An 11,531-nucleotide genomic window follows, 5' to 3' on the forward strand; every position below is an offset into this window, starting at 1 on the left:
GAAAATCATAGCCTTAAGGGTTCTTTATATAGTACACCAAGGATGCTATGGATTAACCCTAATTTCCAATATGGTAATTATCCACCTCCGTTAATTATCCATATATGATAAGATATTCTAGAAACTCTAGAATAATCTTACATATATCATCATAAAACCGTCCGCCCTTCCCTAGCAAGGTTCCGGACCCTTTTGCTCAACTATTGAACATTAGCACTTTTAGTCCATACACTATTAATTAATTCATTTAATCCCAAAATCAATTCCAAATTAATTTTTGATTAAATATTAACTAATAACATGATTATTAATTGATATATTATTTCCATAATATATTAATAAATAATTAATTCCAATTTATTAATTAAATTAAAAAAATTCTTTCTCTTCCTCAATTAATCATCTTGTCTAGTTGCATGTGTGAAGGCAACCCAAAAGAACCATGTCACTATCAATTCAAATACATACCAATTATAACTATGAGCTTAGACACCTAATCCAATAAAAACTCCATCTTTGATCGCTTTAAGTCTTAAGCTAAACCAATCTGGAAAAAGGGTGTTACCACTCTCCCCCACTTAAGGAGAAAACACCATGTTCGATTGCAGACCTTACCGACGGAGATGGAGGACAAGGGCGGCGATGGATGATTTGCGATGGAGGAGGGTTGCACCGACACTGGCAGAAGGAAGAGCAAACGTTGGAGAAGACAAAAGCGGGAGAGGGAGAAAATGTTGGGTTGTTCATGATGGACTGTTGAAAGCATCAGAGTAGGGTAATGTGGGAAATGTTTTGGTCAACCTCTATTTTACCTAGGACCGAATCAGACATTTTCTCATAACCGAATCAGCAGATTAGACCGTGTCAGACATAATTAATCCTTTATCAAACAAGTTGACTGGACCAAGTCAGCTAAAAGAGCTGACCGGACCCAGTCGGCTACATATCAAACATGCCCTAAATAACTAGATCATAAATCACAAACTCATCATGTGATCCTTTTATGCCTACTTTGTTTGTGTAAAAGAATTGTAGATTTATTTAGCAACAAGTACATCTCCAAATAGTTAGATTGATCGTAGTTGTAGACCTATGTTTTCAACTAGGAATGCACTACTTTTATATAAAAAAAAAATGAAATATACATCATCAAAAAATAATAATCAGATTATATTCCGTGTAATAACGATTGGGATTGCATACCAAACCTCCTATGTGGGCACATCTTTAAATCATATTAAGATAATATTTTATATTCACTAATTTTTGAAGAAAAATTGAACATTTACGAAATAAAGTAAAGTTTTTTTTTATCAAATTCCTAAATAAGGACATATATCATTTAACCTTGAAGGAGATAACAAAAGGCACCAGTGGTCTAGTGGTAGAATAGTACCCTGCCACGGTACAGACCCGGGTTCGATTCCCGGCTGGTGCAATCCTTCAGTGATCTGTTTTTTAGTTAGTTATCGATCACGTTTGTTTACACTCCTCGGAATTATTTCTCCAAACAACTTTTGTTGATAAAGAAACCACCGACTTCTCATTTGAATTTACTTTTTGGTTTTCAATCACTTTCTTTACTTGCAGCTATTTATAGGTGTAACAAATTTTGAATTAAAGAACCAATACCAATAAACTAAGACAAAGCAAACAATTAAAATGACAATCAAATACACCTAAAATTTAACTTTAAAAATATCTACATATTTTATTATTTTACTATTCTGTAAAACACACGTTAATTTAAAAGAGAAGACACAGTTCTCCTCTGTCTCCCAACACATTGGTAATCACTCATTTAAAAATATAAATATCTTTGCTTTATGTATTTTAAACCTCAAGTATAAAAAGATTTTTTTGTTTCTTGGTGTATCTAATTTTAACCCAAATACGATTAATATCGAAAGTTTCATTCTTTTTACTTTTTATGTTTATATTGTGAGTGTTCAAAGTCCTATTCATATGGATTTGGCCAAATTTGTGATCTAGAGTAAACTAAACATATATCAAATACTAAAACTCTCATTCCCCGAATTGTTTAAATTTTAATGGTCACCTGTTGAAAATTTTCATTGTCATATATTTACTAGTTACAACTTGAATGGCTTGATTTACCATTTATGCTTAGTAATTTTTGTAACACTAGTCAAAATAGGTAAAAAACAATCACATGTGATTATGTCAATTATGTAATGTAATTTTTGTTAAACTAGTAACGTGATAACCTTACTATGTAATTCATGTTAAAGTATGAAGTTTCATACATATTTTATGATACAACTCAAAGTATACGTCCATACGATTCCAAAAATATAGAGAACGTCTAAATCTGACTTCGCATGAAGAAGTTATGATAAACCGAACACTATAAAATCTCTATAACATAAGGAATTTAAAATAGGCTTAGATTTAGCTATTGGAGTCTAAAAGAGAGTTGCAATGCTCGTAAATACCTACGCGTGGATATAAAGAACGTCAAAAACGAAGTACGTATGCAAAAGTTACGACCTTCCGAAGTTACAGCTGTCTGAGAGCACGACACGTGTCAGAAACCCTAATCTGATTGGACTCACGACGTGAGGAGTCAAAACGCCACATTTCGAAGCTAGAAGTCTACGGAACGATAACCCAAAAGCTCACGACGTGAGCTAGGTTTTCTCACGACGTGAGGACGCTGCAGGACACTATTCAAGGCTAGAAAACACGCGTTAAAGCTACGGGATGACTCTTGTCATAGCTCACGACGTGAATATATCATTCTCACGTCGTGAGAGGCCAAACATCAGCCTATAAATAGCAAGTCCGGCCTCCTCTCTCCTTACACCATTTCTTCTCTCTCTCTCTCTCTCGTATGCTGAAGCCGTTTCGCTTCCCGAGCCCTGACGACCTCGTACCGCTGACCGTTTCTGCTTAGATTACATAAAATCATGCTACTAAGGTGAGTTTTACGGCCCCACTTTCTAATATTTTCGGAGGAAAACGCATGCTAAATATTATACATACGTTATTATTATGTCTATATGATAGTATATTAGTATCAACGTAGATAGTTATAATAACCGGGATATGTTATTTTGTATATGAAATTATACAACTATCATAAAGTTGTTAGTATGTTATTGTTATAGTAGTATACTAATGTATATCTTGAGTTATACTTAGGATTCTATATATATTATGTGTGCGATATAGTTCCAGAGTTATACTCGGAAGTCCTATATGTTAATTGATAAATATGTTGTTATTATTGGTTTTATGTCAAGATAAAACCATGTTTGTTATATGTTGTTATTATTGGTTTTATGTCTAGATAAAACTGGATATGTTATATGTTGTTATTGATTAGTTTTATGTTAAGATAAAACTAAGTATAGCTATTGATAGTTTTATGTCAAGATAAAACTAGGAACGTTATATGTTGTTATTATTGGTTTTAGGTCAATATAAAACCTGGTTTTACTTCAAGATATAGTTGTTATACTGCCTAAATATTATGAAGTTAGGAGTAATGTTTAAAAGCATAGTCTAGTGACTTAGGGTTTTAGACATGAAAATGCTTTCGTTGTTAGAGCTATAGGAAGCCGTCAAAGTCTACATGAGCTACCTCATTCATCAACTAAGATTGGGGATCTTAGTGGAAGTCCTCTGACCTGTAACTGTTAATCCCGTGTGAGCGAGGAAGTCGTGTATGAATAAGATACGGGTTGACCCCACTCGTGGTTGATTACAACCCAAGACAAACGAGTGACGATTCGTTCCTTTTATTTTTATTCCGGCGTCGATGTGTGCGGTGTTGTTTTTCATGGTAAATCATGAGTGTATTGTTTCTCATGGTAAATCATGAGTGTATTGTTTTGTCAGAGGTTTTGTTGTCAAGCAGCGGTTACGGAATCATGGTAGCAAATTGTTAGAAGCATTATACTTTGTTGTTATACAAGTATTAAAGTTAAGTATAAGTTTCCCCCTACTTATACCCTAGGTACTACTTGTATATTAAGTAGATAATTATACCTAACACACATACTCATATAGAATTGAAATAGATTTATACGTAGTGGTTTTACTTGTATAGAACTAAAATAAGATTTATACGTAGCAACTTTCGTTTGTATGGAATTACAAACACTTATATTCATGGTATATGAGACTTATAGGTATATACTTATTTGATAAGTAAACTTTTATACCTAGGATATATATATAGTAAACGTTGGAGAGTCAAAATTATACTTTCAAAACTATACTTTTGAACTTGAGAAAAAGTGTTATTTTTATATGGAATCAAAACTTGTGAACTCACCAACTTTATGTTGACGTATTTTAAATTGCATGTGTTTTCAGGAAGTTGATAACTATGATACGAGAAATGACGTTACACTGCCCGGTGTTTCCGCCGACGGCCGACGTGTGACAATTTTGGATAGAAATATACACAAAATCATATTGTCCAACTAGTTATAACTTGAAATGTTTGATTTACTATTTATGTTTAGTGATTTTGGAGAGCAATATACACAAAAGATGCTTTATATTGTTTATGTAATTTCTGAAAATTACTTTGTTTTTAACTTTTCTTTTGAAATAAAATTGGTAGTTTTAAAATTTAGAATTTTTATTTACATAAAAGTTATAATCTTGTATGAGGAAATATTTTTTGATTCCCCACCAACATCTCCATGTCCCATGGGAATAAAAAGAGGCACATGCATTTATATTTTCCAATAAGGATGAGAATTGGGTTCCCTACTCCGATATCATCTCTATAACAACTTAAAATAGATTGAAACATCCATTTTTCTAAAACATTTTATAATTTATGAACCAATAAGTTCAATCTCTTTCGGTGAAATTTTTTAGATTTACTCCTCACCACAATGATCGACCGTATATGGTGTGTTCGACATACAACGTTTGGGAGCTTCTGACTTTTAGCTTTTAAAAAAACGCTAGTAAAAAAAAAAAAAAAAAACTCGTTCGGCGACAAAAACGTTTAACTTTTAGCCTAAATAAAACGTTCAAAAACCAAAAATTACATGAAGTATCTTTCAACAAAATGTTTCAAAATCAAACGCTACCTGCTATCAGCTAGTTCTGTCCAACGCCCACAATCGATATATGAATGCCTAAACAGTAGTAGATTAAAAGAAACTTCCATCAAGAGGTCAAATGTGATAAAAATATGCGTCAACCCTAACCTTGGTATAAATCACAACATACGTGTTAATATTGGTATAGGCTCATCTAACTCTTACGAAGGTGCGAACACGTGTCTTTTCAATTTTCGATTGGTATATCAATTTTTTTATATATATAAAAGCACTAGGTATAATACTCATGTATTACATGAGTTAATTAAAAAAAAATTAAATATAAAAATCTAAATATTAAGAACTTTGGATTTATAGAAAAAAAATAAGAAAAACAATGAATTATTAAAATTTATTTTTTTATCTTTTAAATTTAAATAAATAAACAAAATAAACCTAATGAATTTTAATTTAGAAATATTGAAATAAAAATGTGAGTCTATTAATGAAATTGATATTCATTTATTACTATTTATTAAATTAAAGTAGTATATGTAATTTATTAAAATAGAAAACTCATGAAATGACATGTATGAAATGACATGTAAAAAAGAAATTAATTCCAAATAACCACAAAATAACATTTGACAAAATTAAATAAGAATGTGACAAGTACGAAAAAAAAATCATTTATCACACATTAGATTAGATAAGAAGTCTCTTTCAAAGAACTATATAACTTCACAGAACTTCGGAATTTGGTGGCTAACATATGATTGATGAAAAAAGCATATATAGACTGCATAAATTTTAGGTGGCTTCCACATTACTAATTCCGGTCATCTTCATCATTTCCCTATCGGAATTACTGAACAACTGAGCCACCGAGGTCACTACGTGGCACTTATTGGTACTACATGTGCTACTGGACTTTTTCTTCTTGACTTCTGCCGACGACGAAGATGCTGAAGACGTCGTTGGAAGCGGAAACACGGATGGTATCTCGAAGTTAGTCCTTGCACTAGCACCTCTCATCCGCCTTGCCGCTGCGTCATACGCACGCGCCGCTTCCTCCGCAGTGTCAAACGTCCCCAGCCAATGCCTGCAACGCCCTATCTTGTCACGTATCTCCGCTGACCACCTCCCCCACGGCCTCTTCCTCACCCCTCTGTAACTCTTCTCCACATCACCATTATTCTTAACCGGTTTGGACTTTGATCCTTCGCTGTGACCACTTGATGTAACACTACTTTTTCCGAACAGAACCTGTTCTCCGACCACGGCGGCAATGCCTTCCAGAACAATAGGGTTTCCGACGGCTATGTGTTCCGACGAAATATTGGTTTCCGGAGACGGGGTTTCAAGATTTTGGTCGAAAATCGAGGAGTTTTCTAGAATTTGAGGTGTGGTCAAGGAATTGTAGAAAAACTGAGTGTTCATTGTTTTGGATGCTATGTTTTTAGTGGAAGTGGAGATGAAACAGTATCTATCTTCTGTTTACTAGCAGTAGGATCTAAAGAGGCACACGAAAGCTCTGCATGGGAAATGGTGAGTGTACCCTTACCATATTTATACACCAAGTTGATCCGACCCGAAATACTAAGAACAAGCAATTTCATATGTAGCCAAAATTTCGAGATTACATTAGAAAATACATGGAATATTTTAGTACGGTATATAAGAATAATATTTTCGTATTGATTTTCTTTTCAAAAGCAACATATCTATGTATTAACTTAATTATATGATTATATCATTATCACCTATCTTATCTTACATTACATGAAAGTAATTTATATTATGAAATTTAAAAACTATTTACATTTTAGTACATCAAAACAATTATTCTAGTTACTTATTAAAATAAGTAAATTTATATTTGTAAACGGATAAGTGAGTATTTGTAACGAAAAGTTTTATATAATTCGACTTTGCAATGGCGGTCCTGGGGTGTGTGGACGGTGCGGTCGCACACGGCTTCCTATTTCAAAAAGTCTCTGAATTTTGGGACAAATCTATAGTTAGTGTGTTGGTATTTTTGTAAAATACATTTTTATGTGTTATCATTAAATAAAATTAGTTGTGTCTTCTAAAATGCTAGAAAATCAATGTGTAAAAAATTATAATTCATTTTATTTTTTCCTTTTTAAAGTTGTTTATAACAATTATAAGTTATTATTAATAGTGAAGAAATGATGTTGTGACAGGGAATGTACAAGATGTTTGTTAACAAATTTAAAATTTGAATTTAAGAGTAGCAAAATTACTAAATAGTAGTATTTTACAAAAAAAAATTATGGGCTTTACTTTCATTTTCATACAAAGCTTCGAAATATGGGGGTCGGACTTGCGATTATGCGAGGCAAAATAATACAGTAAATAATGTGCGACCTATATTGTCAATCTATTTCTATAAAAGTACAAAGTCTGACTCTTATATATTATACTAATGACATGGGGCTGAAAGCCTTGTGATGGGTAATTGTGGGATTTATTAGGTTATCGTCATGGTGGCGTAAGTTGGGAAAAGATTGTTTTGACATTTGGGTGATGGGTTTTAGTTATGTGGGTGGGAGACCATGGTATATCTGATGGAAGGCAAGATGTGACCATCGTTTTCAGACCATGGACTCGTTGGTAAGACGATGATTCTTTGATTTACGAGGTCCAGTTCAGCCTTCAGCCACTGCTTCGTGTCATGTGTTGCTGCATGGTAAATATCATGTACCATCATCACATTAATGTGAAAGTCTTCAAAAGATCCTCATACATCCAAGACTAAATCTTTCGTAAAACTTACATTTTTAGATTTTGAAAAAATATATATAATATATAGGTTTCCTTTTTTTTTTTTTTTTGATTTTGTATTATATATAGTCATTAATTTATAAAGAATTTGAAATCAAATATCAAAACAATGGTATAATGATCAAGTTGTTTTTGGTGACCTTTTATTAGATTTTGATTGATAAAAATAGTATGTTGGTATTATGGTGTGAATTTTCAAAGTTAGATAGTGTTGTGCGATTTAAATATGTGTAATGAGTTTTGAAACTGGTTTGGTGTAGAGGATGTGGTTTACCTTTAAAAAAAATTGTTGGTTCCATATCGAAATGATTGTTCAGTACATAAAAGGGAAGATTTTTTTGATCCCCCTATGTTAGTACAAAAATGACGCATGAAAGATGTCTTATTCTTACGAAATGTTAACGCAAAATAGATAAATATTTTCGTTACTTTTTAACCAAAACCCAGTCAAACTTATGAAATTAATGACTTGATTTTTTTTATGTGGCGTGAAATATATGCATTAGATTATATTAGCCTTGATATTGTTTCTTCTGAATCTTGTTTGCTGTTTTGTGACATTGTCACAAATATTATAAAAAACAAAACAAATCAAAACTTAGTGTAAAACTATAAATGAACCAAGTAGAAAAACTATAAAACTTGGTCGTTGTTTACTGAAACTTTCCTAACTTTTAAGTTCAATTTAAATCATTTCCTGGTTAAAATTTAAAAATTTTCCATAATAACAGAACGTAACTAGAATAGAGTGCTTAAATCTTTTTATAAAACAACATATTAACGAATGTGGAAAAATAATTAAATTTTATTTCTACTTAATGAAATTATTTATAATAATTAAGTAATATTATATAAAATTTTGAAAGTACCCTCAAAATTTTAAAACGACCGATTAGATATTTAAAAAAAAAAACTTTTTTGAAGCATCTCGCAGTTATATATGACGGGAAATCTAAACAAAGTACGAATTTTGCAGTTAAAAGGGAACTAATGACACATGATGACGCAAACTAATGACAAATCATTTGATGATTCTCTGAATAATATCAATATTATTGTATTTTTTTTTCAAAACTATTCCATTTAGTATCCCCAAAGTGCTTAATGTACCTAGTGTCATCCATTTGTTTATCTCTTAGACTTGAAGGAGTGGACTGCGGTTCCAAGCCATACCCTTGCCACCGGGACCGCAAACCCCCTGGGTGCGGTTTCCTACGGTTTTGGCCACAGTGCGGCTAGAAATGGCCGCACCCTCTTTCTTATTTCTCTTTATTTATGTGTCTTTCTCTCATCTCTTTCTTTCTCTACCATGGTTTCCACTCCCTGAGTGTTGTAAAGAATCACACTTTATATGGTAAAAATGATGTAACTTCTATGTGTCAAAGGAAGGAATGTGGTTCCTATAACACCACTCCTTCCAGCCTTATGATTTGATGAGGAGGGTAATTATAGTAGCACCACCTAGAACTAAAGGGTTAAAGCATCGGTATCCCATTTTAGTTCTTATCATACCTCTTAATCATTATATTTATTGTTTTCTTTAAATAACCATAATTATTACATAATAATATTACCTGTTTATTATAAATAATTACATATGACATAATTCTCATTAGTTCAACCTTTTAAATTGTACTATCTTTTATTTTAATATAGATTAGGTTATTTTATTCATTTATTTATAATTATTATTATTATTATTATTTATTTATTTATCTTTGTATATATGATTTAAAAAAAATCTATTTTGGCGTTTTGTTTGAAAACATATTTAATGTTTTGTCCAAATAAAATTCTGGTGTTTTTCTATTTATTTATATTATATTTGAGGTTTAGTTCAAATATATATATATATATATATATATATATATATATATATATATATATATATATATATATATACGCTTTTGTTCGAATATCTTTTTAATTTTTATTTTTTTAATATTTATTTTATGGGTTGTATTTCTTTAATATAAAATATCAGTTTTTTTACGTTTTATTCGTTTATATTTTTTTGACGTTTTTTTTCTAATATTTTTTTTATATATCTTTACGTTTTGTTCGAAATTTTTTTGGAATGTTTGTATATCTATAATTATTCCATGATTCTATATTTAAATTTTCTTTTTCTAATTTGATTCATTTTACATCCAAACTTATTTTAACCAAATAAATAGTTATTAATATATTTTTTTAAAAATCAACTAAAGATATTTTTAAAAAACTGATTTTTAATAAGATATTTTAATGAGATATTTTGTTCTAATAAGTTTTTTTTTTATAGTTTTTTAATGTTTTTTTTTTCATTTTAAATTTTTTTTTTCATTTTTTAAATGTTTTTATGTGTTTTTTTTCTTGGAAATAATGTTTTTTTATAGTTTTTTTTTTAATGTTTTGTTCATTTTTTTAATGTTTTTTTTTTCACTTTGTAAATAATTATTGAAAATTTAAGATATATGTAGTAAAAACATTTAAGCTTTCAGTAAAAACATTTAAAAAAAATGAAAAAAAACATTAAAAAACTATAAAAGAAAACTTATTCAGTGAGTTACAATCCTTCAAAGTTAGGATATCGAAGCTGAAATATTTCAGCTTTTTAGAAAAAAAAAAAATTGTATTCTGTGAAATTCTTTAAACAAACATATCGCATTTGTTTTAAGTATATTGCATTTGTTTTAAGTTGGATTTTCATGTGGTTTTTTCCAACATGTAATTTAGAGTATGTAGATGAATTTAGACTATAATTTTGTTGTTTTGGGTGATATATTCAACGAGTTACAATCCTTCAAAGTTGAGATATCAAAGCTGATATATTTCAACTTTTCAATTATTATTTTTTATTAAATACTAACAATATTTTCATTTTGTTTTTATGTATAGATTGGACAAGCTTTAAACATGTTAGATTTGGATTACAATTATATGGGAAAGAGGCTAATAGAAGATTAGATTATGACATTTGTTAGTTAGATTCATTTTAAAATTTAAACTATGATTTTTAGTATTGCGGTAATTGTTTTTATATGAGAAATTATATATCCTCCAACTTTTGTTTCTACAAATCTTTCTACCAAATTAAATGATGACATGTGTCATATTAGAATACTAAAATTTCATTAAATGAGCATTAAATATTACATATGTCATTATTTAATTAGGTAGAAAGATTTGTAGGAACAAAAAGTAGGAGGATATTCAATTTCTCTTTTTTATATATTTGTGTTAAGTTTGTTAACTTTTGTTGGTGAACTTGATTTATATGTTAAATGTTTTTATTTGGAAAAATAATTTTGCAAATTATGATATTATAGATGTTAACGTATCCCTCAGGGAGAACATCAAAAAGGAGAAATCAAACTAACGTCGATCTTGGCTGGGGTAGAACCTGATCAAGTGATCATACATAGTCTGAGGCCAAGGCCGCGCCTTCGCCAACGCGGAGTCACTGGTATGGCGGTTATGTTGGATTAGTGTCTAAGTCCGTAACTATATTTGGTATGTACTTGACCCGGTTGTGCATGGTCCTTTTGGGTTGCCTTCACCAAAGCAACTTGATAGGATGATTTATGGAGAAAGAGGATTAATTATGATTTATTAATATATTATATAAATAATATATTAAAGGAGAAATCATATTGTTTAATTAATATTAGTCAAGAATTAATTGATAGTTAGATTTGTGACTAAAAGACA

The 11,531-nt window shown here is 30.3% G+C and overlaps 1 protein-coding gene and 1 non-coding gene across 2 annotated transcripts; one reads left to right on the top strand and one right to left on the bottom strand.

Moving 5' to 3' along the window:
- Positions 1-1,367: 1,367 nt before the first annotated feature.
- On the top strand, positions 1,368-1,438 carry TRNAG-GCC (transfer RNA glycine (anticodon GCC)). Its single transcript has one exon. It is a non-coding gene; the product is annotated as a tRNA-Gly (tRNA).
- Positions 1,439-5,840: 4,402 nt separating this feature from the next.
- LOC145053990 (ethylene-responsive transcription factor ERF084-like) lies at positions 5,841-6,470 on the bottom strand. The gene has a single exon (XM_079002127.1). The coding sequence runs from the start codon at positions 6,468-6,470 to the stop codon at positions 5,841-5,843; it is 630 nt and encodes a 209-aa protein (XP_078858253.1).
- Positions 6,471-11,531: the final 5,061 nt, after the last annotated feature.

The sequence above is a fragment of the Lactuca serriola genome, chromosome 1 (genome assembly GCF_051521515.1).
Source record: "Lactuca serriola cultivar US96UC23 chromosome 1, Lser_US96UC23_V15, whole genome shotgun sequence".
In the NCBI taxonomy this organism is placed as follows: domain Eukaryota; kingdom Viridiplantae; phylum Streptophyta; class Magnoliopsida; order Asterales; family Asteraceae; genus Lactuca; species Lactuca serriola.

Bases quoted from the DNA above. Each gene is read 5' to 3' on its own strand.
- LOC145053990 (XM_079002127.1), bottom strand. From the start codon at position 6,470: ATGAACACTCAGTTTTTCTACAATTCCTTGACCACACCTCAAATTCTA.